General features: G+C 36.0%; 1 protein-coding gene across 9 annotated transcripts in view; it reads left to right on the top strand.

Annotated features, from left to right (window-relative positions):
- The window catches only part of EZH2 (enhancer of zeste 2 polycomb repressive complex 2 subunit), a 55,034-nt gene that overhangs the window by 6,648 nt on the left and 24,897 nt on the right, over positions 1-23,489 (top strand). For 5 of the 9 annotated variants that reach the window (XM_051768504.1, XM_051768498.1, XM_051768507.1 and 2 more), the window contains 3 exons: positions 18,993-19,116; positions 19,585-19,713; positions 22,598-22,714. In XM_051768504.1, coding sequence (XP_051624464.1) covers positions 19,000-19,116; positions 19,585-19,713; positions 22,598-22,714 — 363 coding nt within the window. In that variant the 5' untranslated portion in view covers positions 18,993-18,999. Of the gene's footprint in view, positions 1-9,867; positions 9,885-12,802; positions 12,864-16,974; positions 18,646-18,752; positions 18,892-18,992; positions 19,117-19,584; positions 19,714-22,597; positions 22,715-23,489 lie in introns of those variants that run through there. The other 4 variants (XM_051768506.1, XM_051768505.1, XM_051768502.1 and 1 more) reach the window with 4 other exon arrangements.

Here is a 23,489-nt window from a genome sequence, read left to right as displayed (position 1 = left end):
CCGCAACATCAAAAAGTCATAAAGTGTTTCTGCTCAGTTTAAAATGAACTAAAGCAGCCGTGTGTAAACTCAGGCCAGAGACTTGAAATTCAAGCTCAGTTTTTTCCCCCCCCTGCTGTGTTTTTTTCCTTTCTTGCTAGAATTGCCAACAAGCTGAAATATGGTGATTTCTTCGAAGATATGCTTTTAAATTGTTTTTTGTTCCATAGCATTGCAACATTCATAGGTGAAATGTACATATTCCCACACTAATTCTTACCTACAAAGAAACTTCGGCTTCGGGAGAAGGGAGTTCTTGTAGTGCATTATTGAATGCGTGAGCTGTATAGTGAGAGTGCAAGCTAATGGCCACTTTCTGTAAAGCAGCTTATGTCAGAATAAGCTACGTCTAGAATCTAGTTCAGTCCAACTGTGTTCCCAGGAAAGTTGGTGCACTCTAAAGTTCCTCTCACAATTTGCCAGAAAAAAGTGTTTTGTCACCATTCACAAGATGATTCAGCTTCTTTAGGTGTATAGATCATGCATGCCTTTTAATAAGTTCACAGGTGTCATGTTAAAACTGAAAACCAGTTTTAGATAACAGTACTATATTCATGTGATTGAACAGTGAGAGTTATTTTTAAAAATGGCTGCAATACTGACAGAAGGCACACTTAATAAATGTCTGATTTACGTTGTGTTTGAGCAAAAGCGCTGTGGAAAACTTTAGTGTTGACTGTAATCAGAAAGTTCTGTAATTCTACAGTTAGTGCTTATAGATGCATCTTTGCTGACTTGGGGAGAAGTATCTGTGAAGCTTAGGGGGGAATAACATTTTTCCCAGCAGGGATGCTGAAAATCTTGTGAACAGAATCTGGCTTTTGCTAAGCAAGGAAGTTCACTGAGTCGAGTAGGTAATTTTTACAGTATTACTTATTTACGCAAAATTCAACTCATTAGTTTTTTTTAAAAGTGGAGGAAATGGACTGCATACTTTAAGTACAACCTTTAATGATTTGATGTTTGAATAATACTTACGTTAGAAAACAAGACCACTGATAACAGAAGCTGTAGGACAGTAACAGGAGATTTATTTTAATGTTAAAGCTGCTACCAACCTTCTGTTCGTGCTGTCAGCGAGGTCCATGGAGAGCAATGCTGGGCTTGTTGAAATGGTATCTGATTTAAGACAGCATCTGTAAATGTATCTATCTATAAATGTATCTATACATTTAACATCTTAGTATATGACGAGTACAACTGTTGTAGAGTGGATAAGTCAATCTTTAAATGGACGAGTTGCTCAAGCACTGACATAATTGAAGTAATAATTTCAGATAAGGAGTTATGTCTGTGAGGAGGAAGGCTGAGGCAAACTAAAATCTTGTATGAAGTGTGTCCAAATCAGTAAAATCTTATATAAAATGTACACAAAACAGAGAAGGGGTGTTTCACAGGGGAACGATGAAAACATTGATTACAAGTTAGTAGAGTGCTTGGATTTTCTTTTTAGCTCTAAATATCTGTGCAAGAGGTTTTTTTTGAGCTAAAGATTAAAAGGAAAACAATATACAGAATTATTAAGTAGGTATTGTATCTGTTCTCATGGAGATCACTGAAAGACTTTGGAATGATGGTGTGTATGTCTGATTATGGATGAGGCGAAACTAAGAATGAAATTTGTTGAAGGAAGGAGTAGGTTCTGTGGAGCTCCAAGCAAGAAACAATAAAGTTTTCTGAAACATTCTGCTTTCTGTAACTGATAATAGTAGGCAGTTTAATTATCAGTATTTTCTAATTGTACACCTAGATTTCCACTGAGATGGGTCAGACTGTGGACTTGAGGTCTGGAACCTCAGTGAAAGTGATAAAACTACATCCAATGTAATTGTCAGAATACGTATTCTGAATTAAAAAGATAGAGTAACACTTGTAAACTTGGGTAGAGGGAACTCTTAAGGAGAAGAGTGAAAAGTATAATTTGCATTTAATATTGACAAATTAATCTTCTTTTAAAAAATATTAAAAAAAGAAAGGAATTCTTAAATATTTAACAAATTATTTAGCCACAGGCTTGTAAATTGATTGTAATTAAAAAATACTGAGAGAGAAGAGGATGTCTGTTAATATTTCTTCTGTGTTCAGAAAAAATTGTAAACAAACAACACCCACCCCCAAGTTAATGTGGGTCACACTCTTATTTTAGGAATCTTTTGGCTACCTGACTGAAGTCTAGATTATAGGATTTTTCATTTATTGTGCCTCTACTCTATTTGTGAAAACCTACTGTTGTCTTGGAATGATTTAAAATGCATACTGTACTTCCTATCTAGTGGTAAAATCAGTAGTACTTTTAAGGTGAGAAGGCCATTTGGAAATTTAGATAGATACTGCGCGTGATCTGAATGCTGTGGATAAAAATAACAGTGTAATGATGTGAGTGGATCAGCAGTGTTGTCATTTGCTTGAAAATGTGATGTACTTCCAAAGCTTCTAATTGGGATATATATGATTTCATTAAAAAATGAGGTAAAACTGACACCTTACTGTGTGCAAATAAAGATTTCCTTGATACACAATTACAGAATACTCCAGAATTTGCTATTAGTTTTCTTTTTTTGTATGTGCATATGGTGCCTGCTTAAATAACGTTGTGTATGTAATTACGCAAGCAAAGTAGTACAAATTGCAGTTCCACATCCTAGGCTTTCTGAGCTAGGAAGTAAAAATAAATCTTTACAGGAGGGTATGATTTCTTTATACTTTTAAATTGTCTTTTAATCTAGAACCAGGCCTATTTCCCTTGTCAGTTTTTTATTGTATCTGGCTCTTTTCCATTCTGCTTTTTACGTGGTTAGTTCAGTTTTTCCTGCCATGCATTCTCTTTTCACAGCCTGCATGTTCAGTTTAAATCCCAAAGCCATCAGATGTAATTTAAAGGAACAAAGTATTTGAAAGGAAGGAAACTCAAACCTTACAGCTCATATATAATTTTAATTATTTTTAATATGAACTGGTTTCCTTTCCATGTTTCTTGGTGTGAGTGGATCTGGCAAACTTCATATTTTTGGTGTGTAGTTGTCTGATTTCGTTTCTTACTAGTAAGATAAAAAATTCTAGAATTGGAACTCATTTTGCTGCTTCAGTCAGAAATTGTGGGGATGTGTTATAGATCCTTAATTTACCTGTGAAACTGTACCATGGCAAATGGATTAAAGTTGTTATTATCATCTCTTTGTCATTGATACAGTTCATAATCAGGACATCATAAATTTTGTCCTCTATGATAACTTCTTCCTGTTGTATGTCCACTATTTGTACCATGTTTCAAGTGAGTATTTATTGCTAATGTGTTTAGTGCAAGTTAAATCCACTAATTATTGGGAGAAGAGATTGACATATGTTGTTTCATTCTTAAAGCAGTTTAACCATTCCTGGTGTTCAGTACATGGTTGCTTTGATACTGGGAGATGTAATCAATCCCAAGACCTAACTATTTGCAGTTCTCTTCTCCAGCCTAAGGGAGATGTTTTCTTTTTCACTGGAAGGTGGTAGTATTTTGAGTTTGTTTGTTGGTTTTTTTGGTTGTGGCTTTTTTGTTTGTTTGTTTTCTAAGATAAACTATTTCTTGTTAGTTTTCTCCACTAAATCAAGCTTCTGGAAAAGAAGTATCTGTTTTTTTTCCCTTTATAAGCAACATCTAATGTACTGGTGGATTAATCCCCATAGACCTTAAAAAATAGGGATGCCGTACATTAGACCCAGTTATTCTGTGAACTTTAAAATGAGAGTTTTGTAAATAACTCTTATGGTTGCTTTCATCATTTGAAGCTCATTTTGGAGTTTTTCAGGCAACTGGCAAATACCAGTTTAGCTTCAAAGTTTGCCAGACTGTTCTACAGTAAATTCTGCATACGTGGAAGGGTAATGTCTGAATTTCAAAGTTTAGGCTATTTGCCTATTCAGGGAAAGAGTATGGAATAACTATTTAACTGCTGAATTGTTGTGTGTCAAGGTTTTTCCTGTATGGAGTGTGCATTGCTTTTACATGCATGGTTTGAACTGAAGAACCTGTGGCTATTTTAGTTTTTAGATTATAAAAGGTGTGTCCACAAAACAAGTTCAGGAGGAATAGTCAGTGCACTTCAAATTCACATCCTAAATTATTTTACCTGTGGAGACATGTCTTCAGTGTTCCCAGCAAGTGTTACTTTTTCTGCCAGATTTATCCAGGATATCAGAAAGCTAAATTTTTAAGAGATGGAGGTGTTAGGCAACAGAGGTTGATTGGAATTTGCGTGGGAGTCATCTAGCTCCTCTGGGTGTCTGTGAATGGGTGGGAAGAGAGAAATTTGGAGGTACGCATTTGAATAATTCAAAGATGAAGTTCAAGTTTTATGCATAAAACTTTATTTTCTCTAGACAACCATACTTGGTCTGATGTGAGAAATGTGGGATGGTATTAATGGTGACTTGTAAAAAGTACAGTAAAAATTGGGCTTGAAACTTCTTGTTGCTGTTCTGCTGTTTAGAGTTTTAAAATGTTTTATTCGGTTTTTGAGCCAAATAGTCTTACTCAGGCATGGAAATATAGTTAAAAATATTTATACATGCAGATATCCAAGTGAAAAGTAAATAGTTGCATTACCTGCTGCATGTTGATCTGCTGATATTGCCCAAACTGAAGTGAGATGACAGTTGCTTTTGGTTAGTGCCAGTTTTGGTTTAGTCTTTATAACAAAATACTTGGTTATGATCTCCCTGTTCTCTATTCCCCCTCCCCCACCCAAGTGGACAAGTACTTGAACTTCTTATTTTTATTTCCAAACCAGTATTTTTCTAAAAGTATCAAATGTTGAAGCGTGCTGGAAGAAAGTGGTAATATAGGGAATTTAGTAACTTTTTTCTGTGAAATGGGTCACTCTTACTCCTTTCATGGTATTCAGTAATGATTTCATGTCTGTTTTTGTTTCTCTAAATCCTGAAGTAGGGATACAGAGACAGATTTTTTTTTTTTAGAGTCGCTTTGCAAGTTGCAGGCTTGCATATACAGACTAAGGGAACACTCCAGTAGGGATTTATCTTTTTGTTTTAAAGACTGTCTGAAAACAAATGATACTATGTTACTTTTTCTGTTCTACTGTTGTATTTGTTTAAGGAAATGTATTGGAAATCTAATTATTTGTACTGAAATCTTATTTTCTTATTAACAGACATAACTCTTTAATTTTTCTCTACTGAAGAGAATGAAACTGAGAAGCACCCATGCCACTATTTCTTGATACGTAAATGTTCTAAATGAAGGACTCCCACAAAATGAGATAATGTGAAAATAAATCCAAAGGCAGTGTACAATTAAGAGAAAAGAAGTCATCAAACTGATGACTTCCTTTTTTACGTCTCATAGAAAATCAGAAATAAACTTGATTTCTGGAACAGTTCTGTTGTTGGATCTTGCTCAGGTACTTCATGTTTAATCAACTTATAGTTAGTGCCAGAAACTTTTAAAATGATTGGGGGGTTTTGTCAGGACCAATTTTTTTTATTATTTAAATTTCCTGAAGCAGGTTGAATAAAATTATTTTAGATATTAAGAAACACATACAATTTTGACTGTATTGTGTGAGGTACTTCTGGAAGACCAAGAGTTACCTATAAACTCTAGAGTTGCAAAGTTTTTAACATGCTGGCAGATAGGGTAAGGGATATTGAATACTGACAGTTGCTTTGCTTTTTTAGTTTTCTAACTCAGAAAAATAAAAGATTCTCATTTAAAACCAGCAAACAAATAAATTAAGATTTCTCATCTTTTTCCAGGAGGGAGAAGGGAGTGAAGCAACATTTTTTTCTCTTTAATATCCACGAGCTGCTTGACTCCTCATTCTTCCCTTTCTTTCCTCCTTGTCCTTGGGAGTTTCTAATATCTGCCTGGTCAGTATATAGTAGTGGTAGAAACTCTTGAGGAGAATTTTAAAGCCACGTAGTGTTAAACTACCTGTGTGAATGAACTATTAGGGGAGAAGGCAAGACATAAAATACCATGGGAGACAAACTAATATTTATATTTAAAAACATCAAATGGAGAGCATGGTTGAAGAAAATGTGAATTCTGTGAGCCCAAGAGCTGACATGTTTGCTTCCTGTCTTGTGTGTCAGTAACTGAACTGCTCTGACTTACTATGTGAGGTGAGCATTTCAAATAATAAGTGGTGTGAACTGAGCACATCCAGCAATTGATCTGCGGACGTAGGCATTTAGTGCTGTCACAAGGAGCTGAACATTGAATGCCTAAGGCCATAGTTCACTGTGTCCTTAGGTGGGGCCAGAGTGGCTGGATGCTCGCTTTTCTTCAGTCAAAAGCATCAAGATACTTTCAGCCAGAGGACTTCCTTGCTTCTGTCAGTGTCTGGCTGCAGAAATCATGCTCTCAGGAGGGAAATGATAGCACAGGTGCAGGGACAAGTGGCAAGTAAAAGTGCTTTTTGTAGCAATGCCAGCATAAAGTAGGGGTGAGGCTTGAAAGTCAGAGCCATCTGGTCTTCCATGCAGTTTTTGACTGGTATATATGGGCAGTAATGAGAAACTGTGTTTGAAGATATTAATTTATCTGTAAAAAACAGACTGGAAACAATAATGGATGAAAGAAAGTGCATGTTGTGATCAATGCAAGCCGAAGTCAGGGTTAAATATGGGGAGGGGAAACAGGGACTCCTAACAAATCTAGACCAAGGGTTAGAATTCCTAATATCTAAGATAGGAGCATTTCCTAGCAACATTGAGGCATACAATGCAGGATTGTAGCTGCTTTAAAGATCCATATGTTATTATGTTACATACTGGAGCAGAGAACAGTGACAATGAGTCTGCCAAATTGTGGTTAGCTGCAATGGCATTGCTTGGGTAGGGACTGCTGTCTGTTGACACATCAGTGTCTGCAGCCCTAAATGGTGTTTCTCCCTGGTAATTTTTTTCTTTTTAATGACTTCCCTGATTTTTAATTATTTTTGTTTTTTATAAAATATGTGCTCACACTGAAGCTTTTCATAATGCCAGAGCACCTGTAGTCCTTCATGAAACTGTTGCAGAAAATACATGTAACTTAGTGACCTGTAAGCCATGTCATATTTGGTTAATGTTTGCCATTTGCATCAGAAGTTACTGTAGGGGATGCAGAAGGATGCATGTTATCCTTCCTATGCTTGTTATCATAGGAAAGCTAAAAATCAACCATTAAGGGAGTTCTGTTATATTGCTTAGCTCAGATCCAAGGTATTGCCTGTGTTATAATAATTTAATAACTACTCGAGTGTTTTAGTTTTAGTTCGGCGAATAATGCTGCAAATAAAAATATAGTTGTTACAGTTAATAAGTTAGTTTTGTAGTAGTACTACTACAAATAAGTAGTTTCATTGGATTAAGTAGGTCATGAACCAGTACTCCTAGTTCACTGTTAGCTATTCATACACAGTGTAAGAGAAAAGGGTGTGTGTAGTCATTTTGTTTATGTTAGATCAAGGTAGCATGTGATGACCAGGTGTGAGCTTGCCACAAAATGGGGATTTCTTTTTTTCTCTTAAATCTGTTTTGAAATAAGCTGAAATTCTTACTCAGAAGATACAGAAGAGCATCTCAGTAATCTTGAGTATTTTGAAGTATCAATTGGGAGCTATTAACTTAAGGACCTGCTCGACTAATAACAAGGTCCAAAAAACATTATGTTTGGGAAGAAATAATTGAGAAGGCACATCTTTCAAGTTTCAGGGAGGAAAGTCATAGAGTAGGTGCATATTGTGAACATGTGTACCACTTGACACGCTTAGTGATTTCTTCTAGAATATGTTTAGAAATAGAAAAAAAAAGAAAGTGGAAAAAAACCCCAAACCCAAAAGACAACCAACCATTTAATGTTCCAGGGTAGAGATCAGGCTCCTAGTCTCAAGTATGCCAAGTACAAGGTAAGGGTGTAGTCAGTTAAATGACAGAAAGTGAAAGGTCTGAAAAGAGTGACACTTCAAAGGCATGAAGGTTGGGTTATAAGAGTAGCAGAACCCCATTAGGATAAGAAGACACCTCATTTGAAAAAAACAGCCCTTTAATTTAGGTGTTTTAATTTATTTTAAACATAATGTTAAGTTTAAGCACTCTAGTTAGACTACTTTCTTAATTAGTGAAGAGCTTTCCGATCTGTCTTTTTTTAATTACAGTTTCTAAGACATAGAACTGAAGGTTCTAACTGTACCGTTAACCAGACAAAGTGTCTTTGAAATGAATAAACACGTGGAACAGTAGTGGGAAGGAGTGAGTGAACTACCTAGTTGATGGAGTTGTTAAAGGAGACTAACTTAACGAATGTTTCCACTGATTATAACAGTCAGTGCTTGCACACCAAACTGAAGAGTTCAGTCTGATTAAGCTCTTAATCATTTTAATTCACAAATTATTGTTCCTTTATTAGTAGTGTTGTTTTTTACAATGTGCCTGTAGCTGATTGAAATCCTGAGTATTAGGATGCAGTGGTGATTGTTTTCATCTTTTGAAATATTAAACTGGAATTTAAAAGGCCAGCAAACTCCATAACATGAGCTTTAAAAATACTGTGGTCCTTGGTTTTGGGATAGTGGGCCCAGCTGAGGGTTGTATTGACTTGCAAAATAGTTTTGGTTGGCGGATTCATCTAGAAATCATCTGATCCAGTCTCCCACTTGGGTAAGGCCAGCACTAAAATTGTATTTTCCAGACCACTTTTAAAACGTTTTCAAGAAGCGAGATTCTAACACCGCTCTGCTTAATACATACCTATACTGGACCACACTCACTGTGAACAATTTTCTTCCTATATGGAAATGAAATCCCTTGCTGAGTCTTGTCTGTTGCCTCTTGTACGTTCCTTTTAGCATAGATTAGCGTGTCTCAGTAGAAGGGCTAGATCAGTGCTCAGATTCTGTGATTGTCCAGGTTTAGCTCTTCATTTGTGGAGGAAAGCATGCTATTTAGGGAATTAATTCTTTTATGTAGTGGTAGAAATGCTTGGAGTGACTCGTCCAAATTTGATAAGGCCCAGAAACAGATATGTTCTTAAGAGTGTGTTCAGGAGTTTGGAAGCCTACCTGCGGTATTCTAAAAGAATATTGATAAGATTAAATAGAATGTGCCTGAAGCCTTGGATTTGTGCTAATACTTGTTGATGATTGATTTGAATATACCCAGTTGTTGTGAATGGCTGTAGTGGGATGTGCGAGGCAGAACTGAATTAAAGGAACCTACACTACCTTAGCTTTTCATTTGTCTTGGCTGGCAACTACAGTAGACAAGTTACAAATGGTTGCTGCTATTGATTGCCACTCACTACATCTTTTCAGAGCAATCTTTAGTTGATCGAGAGATAGCAGGAAACAGCTTCTTGAAAGCTACTCTGCAGAAGTAGTTAACACGTTAACTGCTTTGATTGTGCAAAGTCTTGTAAAGAACAAAAAAACCCGACAGGGTGATAACAGTTTGTTTTATATGGTATGGAAGATAAGTGTTCTAGTCTAAGGCAAGTGGATGATGCACTGTGATGGTTTGCTAACATCGAAGGGGAGAGGTTTTGATGCTTTCCCATTACTCTGGTTTCATTGTTCCTCTTCTTCCTTGCCATTTTAGGTGTTTACACCTAAAGCATGAACGATTTTGGTCCAGTTGGAAAACTCTGCTTCATTTGAGTGCAGAAAAGATATGATTTGATGTAACTGATCAACTCAATTAAATTTATCATATTTGCTGTGTAAAATCTGTCTGAGATGCTAAAGTAGTGTAGACAGACAATGAAGAGAGGAAATAAGTGCCATTTTAAGATCCCACTTCCTTTCCCAGTCCTAGTTGAGAAGTACACTAGGATGTATTTATCAGCTTCCAAGAGCAAATAGGTAAGTGAATGTGCTGCTTAGTTTTGGTTAAGTTGAGATGTTCTTCAAAGCTAAATTCTGTTAGGTAACTGCTAACACACTAATAACCATTGATTACATCAGGGAGGAGAAAGCACACTAGCCTTGGATTTGACAGCTGTTCCAGTGGAGGCAAAATCTTTGGGTTGTTGGTACATAAGCAACCCCCAATATTGTAGTGACTATGCTGCTTTTAAAAGGGATGGTACTAACTGAAATGTATTTTAGTGTTGCAAATAGTAATTCCAAGTAACTAGCTGTCACAATAATAGGAGCTTAATTGTGATGAGACTGCTCATAGCATGCCTATTTATAGCTGCAGACCTGCCTTTGGTGCTGCCATATTACCTGGAAAGCCTACTATAGCTACTATCAGTCTGTTTGGTGTTAGGGCTGACAGGAAAATATCTTGGCTATATGTGAATGTTACTGCAAAACAGACTTTCAATTCTACTTGCAAACCAGGGGTTTTCTGCTTACTTGAAGAGGAGGAAGAGGAAATCTTCTGGAATTTGGACATTTGATTTCACACAGTCATTGTTCCTCAGTTTGGGGTTGGCATTGGTACATCTGAGGCTGTTGGTGGTTCTCATCCTTACATTAAATTTGTTAAAGTTAATAGTTTTGTCTTTGACAATAGCTTGTATAACAGTTTCCATCTCTTGACTAATCAAGAACATTCTTGCAGAACATGTAATCTTGTTAGAGTTGATCATGAGTGTTTTGTTAACCTACATCATCTGCAACCCCTGAAGCCTGTCAGAGCAAGGAAGCACAGATGAGCTGTTTGGAGTTACCTGCTTAGGTCAGTTCATGAACCTATCCTTTTCTTTTAGATACTGCCAAAGAGAGCTCAGTAGAGGTTAAACCCCTGTCCCTTGTGTGGATTCAAGAATTCATGACTTGAACAAATTTGTGGCTGCTGAACAAACCAGCATGTGGAGCTGATTTTGTTGAAAAATTGTGTTTAAAAACCAAGTATATTCATTTTCTGGGCTGTTCAGACAGATTTTTTTTTCCTGACCTAGTTTGATTACAGAATCGTAAGCACTTAAGCTCTCACAGTAGAGAAAGATGTGTAGAAGTGGAAATGAGTGACCACTTACACAGTGGACAGAAGATGTCTTTTCCAGGTAAAACTAGCACCAAATAGCATTTGAGGAAGATAGTTGAACTGGTGGCAGCATTTGATGCAAATTCTCTCTTGAAATTTAAACTGCCTTTAATGATACAGTACTTCAGCCTATGGAATATCAACATGAGGTAAATTTTTAAACATATAGAAGTATTTTTATATATTTCTTGTTTTAAAATAGGTTGAACTGCACTACTAAGTTAAAATACCACATTTTTATAATTAAAATAGTAAAAAACACACCTTAGTTTACTTCTATCTATTTTTCTATGACTATTTCTGTAAAAGATTTAATGTACTATAGTTGTTTTTATAGTGAAATATTATTGATAAACTATGCTAATATTTCCTATGTTGTATTTCAGAGATAGAGATTTTTTTTTAGTTGGTTTGGTTTGGTATCTGAAATACCCAAGCTGATACTGACCTTGGGAATATTTTTCTTCCCATGGAAATGAGAATGTGGTATATAAACTTACATAGATAAGTTTAAAAGAAAACCATGTTTTGTTTTGCTTTAGAAAATCCTGAAAGCAGAGTAGCAACTACAAAACTTCTAGGCATATTTTTGTGTGTCTCTGCTAATAGCACAGGTAAAAAGCCTTTAGATTTTCTGTGAGTGTCATTCTTCCCCCACACCTACATAACTTAATGTGGAAAAAGTTAGCAGCTCTGAAGTCACAACAGTGAACAATTTTTCTTACTTAGCCATAGAGAATAATATTGTTTGACTATATTTTTTCCCCAGGAATCTCTCTGTACTGTTTACACAAGTTTGATATAAATGAAGGAGACAGATCTGGCAGATTACAGCACTAAGTTATAATTAACTTTCAAGTTACTTTTTTTGAAGTCTAGCAATATGTATGTGTTTTATTGATAGTTTATTTTCAGATGCTTGGTAGTTGTAATAAGACTCTCCTGGAAACTGCTTACTCTGGAAAGGTTTAGGATAGGTTCATAGAGAGTATTGTCTTGTTTTGCATTTAGGGTGCATGAAGTAAAATCATAAAAGGAAATTTCCAAGAGTGTATGCAGTAAAGTTTAGTTTAACATGCATGAAAACTAATTAGCTGCAGTTGAACAATCATTTCATTGTATCGTGCTGTGTAAAATCCTGTAACAAAAAAGATTTTTTGAGGTAGTTAGCGAAAGTTAACAACTTTGTATCTGAACTTGATGCATTGGGTTTTGATACTTAAAATACCTTTTTTTTTTTGTTTTGCTTTGTTTGTTTGTTTTGTTTTGTTTTCTAGCAAGTATTTAATTTTTTTGCAGGCTTATGAAAAAAATCTTGTTAATTCCTTTTGTTGCTAAAATTCTGGTTTTTGAGTTGAACATGAAAGTTGTCCTAAATTCTGCTGCCCAAGCAAAAATTTTTTTAATTTGTGAAAAAACATAGAAGAGTGTGGTGGGGTATGATTGGTTTTCTTTGGTTTTGGTTTTTGATTGTTTGTTTGTTTGCTTTGGCTTGTTTTTTTTTTCTGTAAGTTTTGCAGTTGCTTGAAGAAGTTCCGTGTTGACTTCAGATAGGGTTTATTATATAATGATTTGTCCATTAGTAAGATTGCATAAGCTCAGGCTGAAAGACCTGTATGCTGTCTGGATCTGATAAAAGCTTGCAGCTCAAGAGCATGTCTGCCCCTCCAGAGCAAACTGATGTATAAAACCAGTGCCTGTTTGTGGTCTCATTGCCTGCAGTAGTTTTTCTCTAGGGTTGGCCTGTTTTTCTATCAAATTCTTTTTGCTTTATAACTCTGCACAGGAAGCCACAGCTGTGGATGGGGTCATCAAACTCATCCGTGTTTCAGAAAACGTGACAAAAAGTGAGTTTTTTATTTATCCTTGGTCAGTTTAATCCAGTTTTTGGACAGTACTGGGGTGTGAATAAAGAATTGGGAAGGGTGGGATGATTGTAAGGTGCCATTGCTGCGAAGGAAGTTACTTTGGTGAGCACCTTCATTATGTAGCATTGAATCTAATTAATTAAGTTTATAGTATTTGAAATGAGAGTTCATGGAGCCAACTCAGATGCATGTTTTGGGCTTCCCAGTTAGTGAAAGTCAGTCACTGTTGGCAGGGCTGTTGGCATGCTAAGGGTGAGGTAGAAGAGATTAAGGAGCAGTGTGATACAGTTTGTTGAGCAGAGTGTTGCAGTAAATACATTCTTTTCGAGCTCGATGTTCTGAGAAGCAAATGTGAAAGCATTTTGCTTTATGGAAGGTAGAAGCAGTACTTCCCACTACCTGCCCATAACCTATGTGGATGGTTGTATTCCTTCCTTACTGTAGGCAGCAAAAAGCATGATTGCTTATTTTATTTTTCTGTTTGCATCAGATTGCATATGCGGTTTCTCTTGGGTTTTATATTCCCCTCCATCCCCCGCATTGAAACTGTTGGTTAAGAGTGCTCTGAAGAGCAGTATTGTAGCAGTTTATGCATATATTTAAAATATGTGAATGACCTTATGAGTGTAGATTAATTCACAGAAAAAGAACTGGTAAATTATACTGTACAAAATATGTTTTAATTCATAAATATCTCCAAACAGGAATCCTAAGTAGAGGGAAGATAATGTAGTATTTTTACAGCTTACAATATTGTGTAATATTAAGCACAATTACAAACTAATAGCGTTCTTTCAAAAGGGCAGACCCCCTCATTTGTTCTCCCCTGCTTTTCAGTTGAAAATTTTCATTAATGGATTTTTTTCCTGAAATTTGGCACAGTAGCCAGAGGAGCTTAAATATAGTTTTTGACAACCATATGACTGTTTGAATAGACTGCCTAATTTAGAGAATTATCTGTGTACTTGTCTGTCACTGATGGATATTGCCAAAATGATCAAAGAAAAATAGGACGTTGTCTTTAAATAAGGCTATTTCTATGTTCCATAGGCAAAGCAGGAGCAATTTGAGCTGAAATTGTTCTACACTTCTTTGTCTTTTGTTGTGAATCCTGGATGTGTTGAACAGAGTTTGTCTGCTGAAAGTAACTGTTGGCTGATTTAAGCTTATAGACATGAATTTTCATAAAAACTTACTATAAGGAATGTGAATCTTGTGCAGAATTATGAAATGCTCAGCTGGCTTTATTTAAAACACAAATGTATATGCTTTAGGGGACTGCCATTTTTTTTTTTTTTTTTCATTTCCAGATATGCAAGTATGAGTAGAAACTGAAAAGAATATCTATGTCTTTGTTTCTATTTTCTTGTAGATGTTTTTTTCCTCTTAAAGCAGTGTCTATGTGGCTTCAGTATGTCTCATTCCTAACAGCATAGTTCAATCCCCTTACTTCAAAAAGAGGGGTTAGTTTTGTTATTTTCCTTGTATTTGGTAGTGGTCTGTTTGAAAATACATTGGTTTTGTCCTTAGTATAGTTATCTAATGTTCAGTGCTACCCATACACTTAGGTACATTGTGCAAGGGTATATTCTATAGCTCAGGGAATTAGGTAGATGTAATAGGACAAGTAATGGAAAAGTGTTGATGTCATGAGAGCTGGGCAGCAGAGTGCAGCAGTGCTGAGCTGTATGTGTGGGATAGGCAGCGTGGGGTCCCTTCAGGTCTGCAGTGCTGTGCTCTGGGAAGGCTGGCTGTGTTCAGTGCAGCTTTGGACCCAAGATGTTAAGCTTTTGCGTTTAAGTGTGGTTCATGCTTCTCCTCGTTTGCTGTGGAATCAGAATGATTGCCTAGTGCGGAATGAGACAGTCTGTCAGTCTTTGAGTGTTGACGCTCGAATCGCTTGGGATGTCTCACCACATTTCCCAGTGTTCCCTCTTCTGCAAAGAAGGTGCAGGGAGTTATGGCAAGGTTTCCTTTTTTAGTGTGATGCCAGGTGAGATCTGTTCAGTTCAGGTTCTGTGTGGAAGTCATTCTGCACTTTCGGAGATGAGCTTTCTCTAGAAACAGTATAACTGCTTTAGCGTTGTGCTTGCTTTCTTTGTATCTGTGTTGGAGTGCCGTAATCTGCCCATAAATAACTGAGTTGGCTGCTACTTAGTTTCTTTCTTTTGGATAAAGCTTTTCAGGACTGGGATCTTTGGCAGTTAGGTGGTTTCTGTGGACCCTTTTTATCAAAAGGATGAAAAATGGGAAAGAATAAGATTTAAAAACAATAGAAACAACTAGCAGCAGGATTCAGAAGGGGAAATGGGGACAGTGAAGAAGGATAAGGCCTGGGGGCTCTCAGAATCAGACCACTGCACTGAGACAAACCAGTATCATGTTTTATTTATTAAATGAAAACTGTTTAACACTTAGCAGTCTTAAAACAGGCTTAACTATTCTTAGACAGATGGGATTTAGCTTGTGCCACTTTGGCTATTGTAGGGGATATTCTGAAACTTTATATGAAAAGTTGGCTATCTCTAACAAATTGATCTTAACATTCACTAACTTCTCTGCTCTGCAATCCTAGCTGATTCCCATTCAACATAATTTAAGGAAACTGTGGAATGTTCTTTTCTTGTCTAACCAAGTGAAAACTCTGTAGTTTTTTACAGCTCAAAGTACTTTCATAATTTCTACTGTTCACATTTGTAAGAAAGTGATTTGGGAAGGGTTTTTCTAACACACAAGTACTAATGCAAGTAGACCAACAGTAGGCTTGAGACAGCATCTACAATCCTGAATTTGCCTCAGAGATTGAGTTTATGTTGATGTTTCCCTGAAGTCTTTTAATTCTCCAAATTACTTTTGCTTGCAGGGTTGGAGGTAATGTCCAGCACCCCTCTAAGACTTCATAGTTCTGTCTCATTTTTTGCCCCCCAACATTCCCTGTCCTTGCCTGTGAAACTTCTTATCCCAGTTTCTCAGGTTTAGTTTCCTAAATGTATAGTTTTGGGGACAACCTTTGAATTGATATTGGAAATTGCCAGTGGCGTTTGTCTGTAGTCCTGATGTGAAGATGATGGATCAATTGCACTGTGAGAATTAACTCTGTCCCCTATGAATATGCTCTTCTTGCCCTACCCCCTACCATAGTACATATGTTAGCAACATTGTAGTTTTACTTTGGCGATGTTTAACTGCCCAGAAACATAAAAGCATGGTTCACTTGGTTTGAAAAACTGCTGCTAAGAGTTCATTGTTATATCGGTTTTGAAAATCACTGAAATTTTTTTACAAATGTGCATCCAGGACAGTTTTTTTTTCTCTCAGCTATATTTTTTTTCTATAACCTATCTATGCATATGTTTCCTTTCCACTGAGTGCTTTTTCTCATAATATGGATTTGACATTTAAGAGGCATTTTTTAATTTGTTTGTACTTATTTGACTTAATATATGATGTGTATTCCACTGACTGTTGCTCATTAATGTTATTACTTTAACTAGAAGAACTTTTTCTTGCTATAACTTGACATAAGCAACAGTGCAATTTTTTTTTTCATTTTCTGTGATTTGTTTTTTGGTGCCTTGAACATTTAAGTCATTTTCTGTATTGTGCCCCAGATAGCAGCTTCGAACTAGTGGAAGAGGAGTGTTCTTATAAGTCACATTTGTTTTCAGATGAATGACCTGAGCGTTCGTAAGTTATGCTGTTTTAAAAGGAAATATGAATCTTCTTGTGAGGTGTTATTTTTTACCATTTTAATACAACAGGTAACAACTATGTTCATTGCTGGAAAATTGAATAGATTGTATTTTTTATTTGATGGAGGTACATATCTCTCACATCTTAAAGCCTTGTTTGTGGGGTCTTCCTGGGGCTGTATTTAAGTTGTATGAAAGAAAGATGGAAATTCTGTTGGGTTTTGTCAGTTTGTTTTGTTGTTATTTTTAATCCAATTATATATGATTTCCATATAGATCTGCTTTTGATGAGCAGGGCTTATCTGGCAAATTAATTTCAGTTAAGAAAGCTTGTTTTAAGCCTGAGTCATTTGTTATTCTCCAGGAAACTAGAACAAGAAGGGCTGTGGTTGATGCAGTATTAGAATAAGTAAATGTAATCTGTGTTTTTGTTTTATGAGCTCTGTTACTTCAGTATTGTCAACTGAGCTTTCATTTATCTTTAGAGTTCATTGGTACTTTTTCCATTTCTTTTGGCTGAATCGTAACTGAAGGAATTTCGAAGTTCTGTATTGTTTACAAATTGAGATTCTGTTATTTAAAGGCACTTATTCTATGTCTAATTTATTTCCAGTTAATGGGATGGTTTTCCATATTTTTGCTTTGCTTAGTTTAACATATAGTGGAATGTATTTTCTGTACTTCATGGTGTTTTTATGCTGTTCTCTAATCAATATCATAGTGCACTTTGAATCACTGATTGTCTTGACCGTGTTCTAACATGCATGGTCCAGAATTATTTTTTTAAATTGTTATTTTATTTTTTTATCTCTTGGTGTTGTGGCAAATAAGATACAGGTGGATTCTGCTTGCTGTCTTGTGCATGGAAGCAGACTAACCATGTTCAATGCTTTACTCTATGTTTACCTCCCCGTGCTGGTTCTCCATCCTCCACCTCTGTCTTGTCAGGTGCATTATGTGATACTTATTTGTATTCTGTGTCTTTTTTAATCAAAGAATATTTCCCATGATTTGGGCTGGCAATTCTGCCATTTGTTTGTAGATTAATTTTCATTCTAAATCTAAAAACCCAACGATTTTTCTTACAAAATATGATTATTAAGTCTTGCATGAAGATGTGTGTCAGGCTCTTATAGACTTGTTACCTTTTGTTCAGTATAAATGAAGGTGTAACCCAGAGAATAAAAAGACTCTGTATTAGTTTCCCCCCTCCCATCATAAAATCTGATAGAACTCCCATCTGACCTGTGCAGAGCTACTGAAAATAGAGCAGCAAGCTTTTAATAACTTGGATAAAGCTGTACATATGACTGCCAGGGGAGCTGTGGTGTGGGGCAGTGAAAGTAGCGCTGGGCCTTTGACTCGAGCCTGAAGATGACACCTCTGTTCATGTTGACCTGCCTTGATAATTAGAAGGGCTGTAATTGTTACTACTCAAATTAATGATGCTTGTTTGAGAATATATTAACCTTAGACAACAGGACATTTCAGCCTTTCATCCATGATGGCTATTGTGAATGATATTTTGAGCTATTTAGTGAAATATTGTAGGTTATTACAATGCAGCTTTTGTGAGGAAACCAGTCTTTGATGTAGTGGTTTAGTTTCAGGATGCTGTCAAAATAGTCTTTGCCAGCATAGTTGCAGCATATGATCCTTGATTTTGAAAAATACTGAGCAGATTGGCATATTCCAGCAATGTGCTTGGATTGTAATGTAAAAATACAACTTCATTGCCAACAGTCCTGTAACATAAAAGTGAAGCAGTTGGCACTAGGAGGGTGATCAGCAAAAGTGGAATCAGCGGACAGTTTGGGTTTTTATAGAACACTTGAGAAAAGAGCAAAGTCTCTTATTCAGTCTATTTCTAGAATTTCTTCATGCTTGAGAGGCTGGGTAGGAGGACTGTGCTTGAGAGTACCTCTTTGCACTTCAGGTCAACTCCAGAAGCCTATTGTAGGAGTTGGTGTCTTAGTGAAGAGGACCACTCCTGCAAGGAGGAAAAAGTTTGTCTGCCATAAACATAGATCTCCAGAAGTTAATTTACAAGGCTGCTTGTAGGGATTCCGGTGTGTATCTTTGAAGTGGGAATCTTGATTTATTCCTCTTCACCCCTTTAAATCCATTGGGTACCTTTTTGTAGAGAGGCATTAGAAGTGGTTAAAGCAACTGTGAAGGGTCCCACTGATCTGTAATTATAATCACTGTTTTCCAGTGTCTCTCACTTAAATACATTTTCTTTTTTTTTCTCTGTTGGATTGGGATGGTATCACAAGTGTCTGATTGAAAGGAATTAAAGGAATTAGATATGAAAGGTATTAAAGGAATGTCTTTGTCCTACCTAACTTCACTCCCACTTCTCCTATAAGCACTGGCATCAGATTTGGTAATATTAACATGACATTGTCTCTTGTAGGATAATCATGGGTCAAACCGGAAAAAAATCTGAGAAGGGACCAATTTGTTGGAGAAAACGCGTAAAATCAGAATATATGAGACTGAGACAGCTTAAGAGGTTCCGACGTGCGGATGAAGTAAAGGTGCTTTATCTTTTGGTTCTATTGCTTATGAAATTATACAAATATTGATTTCCCTCTGTAGTATGAGGTGTCTTGCAGTTAACATCTGCTATAACCATTTCACTGAATACTTCATTAACCTACTGAAAATTTATCTTAAGTCTATGGTCTTATAAACAGGTGTGATACATTTATATGTAATTGGATTGAGAATGTTAAGTATCAAAAGATACTGTGGAGAACAAGTATGGCAACTTCTTTAGCTGCATACTCTTTAGAATGTAGTGTGTGGTTTGAATTGAGGAGAGGGATAATGAGCTGTATTGCATCTCACTGACATTTAAACAAAATCTGTATGATTGAGTTCTGAGCACTTTTTTTTTTTTAACCTGTCTGCTTTTGTTTATTTTTAATATTATAATGCCTTAGGATGCTAGCATGTTAATTTAGAGTCTTTGATTTATCTGTAATGTTGTGATTAATTTTTAGAGTATGTTTAATTCTAATCGTCAGAAGATATTGGAAAGAACTGAAATCTTAAATCAAGAATGGAAACAACGTAGGATACAGCCTGTTCACATCATGACTTCTGTGAGCTCATTGCGCGGGACCAGGGAGGTTGGTTAACATGTGTTGTGGTAATTCCACTTACAAGGTTGTTAGCACGTTTTCGTTTTATTACGGGAAAATTGGCTGTTTTTTTTCTTTCCCCCCCCCCCCCCCCCAGCATGATATGACTTGGTAGCTTAATATGTTTTATATAAGTCTCTTAAAGAATTTATTTATTATTTACTTTGATCATATGACTTCTGGAAAACAATAAATATGTAGCAGGCTACCTAGCTTTAAATGAAACACAAAAGTGAAGCTTCTTTGTTTCTGGTAATACTTGGGTCATACCTCAGCATCCTTTAATCAAACTGTTTTGTCTCTGTGGTATTGGGAGTTTACTCTTGCACCTATTGGAGTTTTCTCCAAGTTGTAAAAATGAGTGGTTACTTTGGTTCATAGTGAGTTAAAACATGAAATCTGTGAACACACCCACTTGACAAAGTCTTCTTTATATTAATTAAAGTCATTTAGCCATAGAGATCCTAAAAGGAGTTAGTTAGGTTGATGAACCCTTGTGTTGCACAAGCAGACTGGAAGCTAAATTTGTGAAAAACATTTCCCTAATTGTGGTGCAACTTGAGCACCGAAACTGGCTTTCACAGGATCACCAAATGGGTAAGATTAGAAGGGACTGCCTCTCTATTCAAGCAGAGTCATCCTAGAGCATGTTACTCAGGATTGTGTCCTGTGTCATGTTGGTAGCTTGAACAATGGTTTAAGCCGACTCCAACTTTCTGTATTCAGCTCAGGTTAATTTATCTTCTTTCTCAGTTGCTCTTTAGGCACTTCTTCCAACTAAGCCAGTTCGAAGGTGTTTTATCTGTAATCTGAAAAGCTAGGATGAGAATGAAAAGACCTTACTGCGAATAAGTTAAAAAAACCAAAGCACTTTATGTGCAGATTTTCCTTTTCCTCAAATTTTAGTGGAGAACTGGGGGACAGAGATGTGTCAGAGGTGCATGTGTGTTCACATGCGAGCAGGCCAGGACCTTTGAGTGTTCTTTTTTAAACTTTCTTGGATATGCAATTACATGTACAGCTCTCCCTATTAAATGGCACTGTGGAATCAGAACTTCTGATAATTATTGACACAGGTACACATCCAATTTTCACCTTTTTTTGTTAGTAAAAGATCATTCCTCGCAATTCTTCTTTATTTTTTCTTTTTTTTTTTTTTTGAAGCTTGGTGTTCACTATTCTTTATATTAATTTCCTGCCTGTATTGATAGAGCACACTAATTACTGCATTCAAATCCAGTCTCTGTCTCATGAGTCAGAACTCTAATGCTTGATTTAAGATTGCCATAATTTATAGTGAGAGAAGTGAGACAAAGAAATGGTGGAGACTTTAAAAGATTACTTTAAAATCTCTTTCTCTTAATATGCTGAATTTCTTCAGAGTTGCATAAGAAAGGCACTGGCTAGAAATTTAGTGACTTGATGGAAAGGTTCTGTGAGTACCTTCAACCAGTGACAATAAAGTGTCCCGTGCTGGCCTACTAAACATCAAGCTGGGTTCCATACCAAAACAACAGGGCAACATAACTGAGACTTAGTACCAAACATTTTGAGTCATTTTGACATAGCCTATTTGTCAGCCTGAGATTTCTAGTTCTAAAGATAAAAGTAATTAGTTTTTTTACTTTTGTATTTTTCTTTAAAAATACATGAAAAATATGCTAGATGGCTGCTAGCTAGAAAATTAAACATTAACCTGAAATGGAAATAAAGCAGTAGCATAGCATAGATAGTGTCTTGAATATTCATATACAGAGCAGAAATCTAATTTTATTTGCTGCAGATTCAAAAGAAAAGAAATAAATCTGGCTTGTGTCATTCTACCAGGGTGCTGTCTCTGTATACTGTTTGTCACATTACTTTGTGTATTTCTTTAGAAATGTGAATCTCTGTTCATCTTTCCCTTCTGGAAAGGAGAAAGATCTTTTGTCTCTACTTTTTTCCTTTCATGTAGCTGTTCTAAGCTTTGTTTTACCGATCTCGAAATCCTCTTTGTTGTACTTCTCCTAGGTTTGTATGTTTCTATCTGCTTTTGTTTCTAGCTTTTTTTCCAGAGTTCTTCATGCTGCTGCCCAAGTATTTGAGAGAAGTTGACCTGTGTCTGTTAACTGTTAATTAGATGAAAAAATAACTTAATGTTGTCTACATTTCTATGGAGTGTTTATCCTTTGGAGGCTACATATATCTTTGAATCTCTAAAACAGTAGTCCTGTAGCTGAAAACTCATTGACTTAATACACAGAGTTGTGTATTAAGAATTAATTTTCATTTTTCCTTTGTAAGCAGTGAGCATAAGCAAAGGCTTGAGGATAGGATGGAGATAAACAGAGAATGACAGGAAAACAAGGCAGGACTTAAAAAGACATGGAGGTTTTATGTATATAAGATGTCTTGCCGGCATTAAAGTAAAATTTTTATTTATTTTTATAACATAAATAATACGTGATATCTGCAGTGTATTGATCCAAAACCAGGGGAATTCAGTTGGCTCTCAAATGGCTTGAATAAATACACTAACAGCAGTGTAGCAGCAACAGGTACTAAATCTGTTTTGAGATACCAAACTTAATTTGTATTGTAGGTTGAATAGTCCAAATAAAATACTATCACAGCCACTTAATAGTAAGTGGAAAAAATCCATCATGATCTGTTATCAAGGTATTGACATAGAAATAATTTTTGAGGTTTTTTCCTGCTAAAACTATTTATACTATTATGCCCTAAAAAAAATGATGTGTTTTTCAAAGGTTGATGTGGCTAATTTTGAGAAACTCTTTGAATTTGGTACATTGTGGACTGCTCTGTGTTTTATTTTTGTTTGGTTTTTTTTCTGATCTCACTATGTAAGTATAACTTCAACCTCTTATTTCAGTGCTCTGTTACCAGCGACATAGATTTTCCGAAACAAGTCATCCCTCTGAAGACTCTTAATGCTGTTGCTTCTGTGCCTATAATGTATTCTTGGTCTCCCCTTCAACAGAATTTTATGGTAAGTTTAAGCAAGTGCTGGGAGGAGAAATGTATGGAGAAAACAGAAGCGTTAATTTTAGAAGTAAACCAGCAAAAATCCATTGCCAACTACCCTCTCTGTCTTCGGTATTGGTAATAAGGCAGTAATAATCAGAAATAAGCCCCCCCTCCAATAAAATAAGCCCCTCCTCCCCCAATAAAATAAAGAAAAAGATAACTTTGATTTCAAACTAAACCTCTATCCTCGATGAACCTAAGTATCTCTAAAATCTTGCAATAAAGTTTATTTAATTCAGGTGACCTATTATCTTGTGTGACCTTTACCAAATGTTAATTTATTTGAAAGTATATGATTAGTGTAATGAGAAATGTTTTCTGAGGAGTATGAATACTTTTATGTAAGACAATCAACCAGCATACCCGTAGCAGAATAGTAATTCTTATGGCATAAAGGGAACTTAATCCTCAAATGACCTCCCTCTGTAATGGTCATTCTCATTTAGCACCTGAGTATGGCCTTTTTTTCTGATTAGCTTCACTGTATGCAGAAGCCATAACTCTAGATTTCTGATGTAGGTATTTGAGTTATTTGGAAAGCTTAGCTTGTTGCAAATCTTTGTCACATCATTTTGTGTATGATCACCTTTGTTGACTGGTTATTGTGATAATAGTAACATAGTGATTTGAATAACCATTTTTATCAGTATATGTACAGAGTTCTTCCACACGTTTTTCTACTTGCTTTCAATTCATCAGTGTTTGGATATTTTGGACTGCAGAATCATGATCAGCAG

Source organism: Manacus candei, unplaced genomic scaffold (genome assembly GCF_025592945.1).
Source record: "Manacus candei isolate 608988 ecotype Guabito, Panama unplaced genomic scaffold, ASM2559294v1 h1tg000095l, whole genome shotgun sequence".
In the NCBI taxonomy this organism is placed as follows: domain Eukaryota; kingdom Metazoa; phylum Chordata; class Aves; order Passeriformes; family Pipridae; genus Manacus; species Manacus candei.
This window is presented reverse-complemented; position numbering and strand designations above follow the sequence as displayed.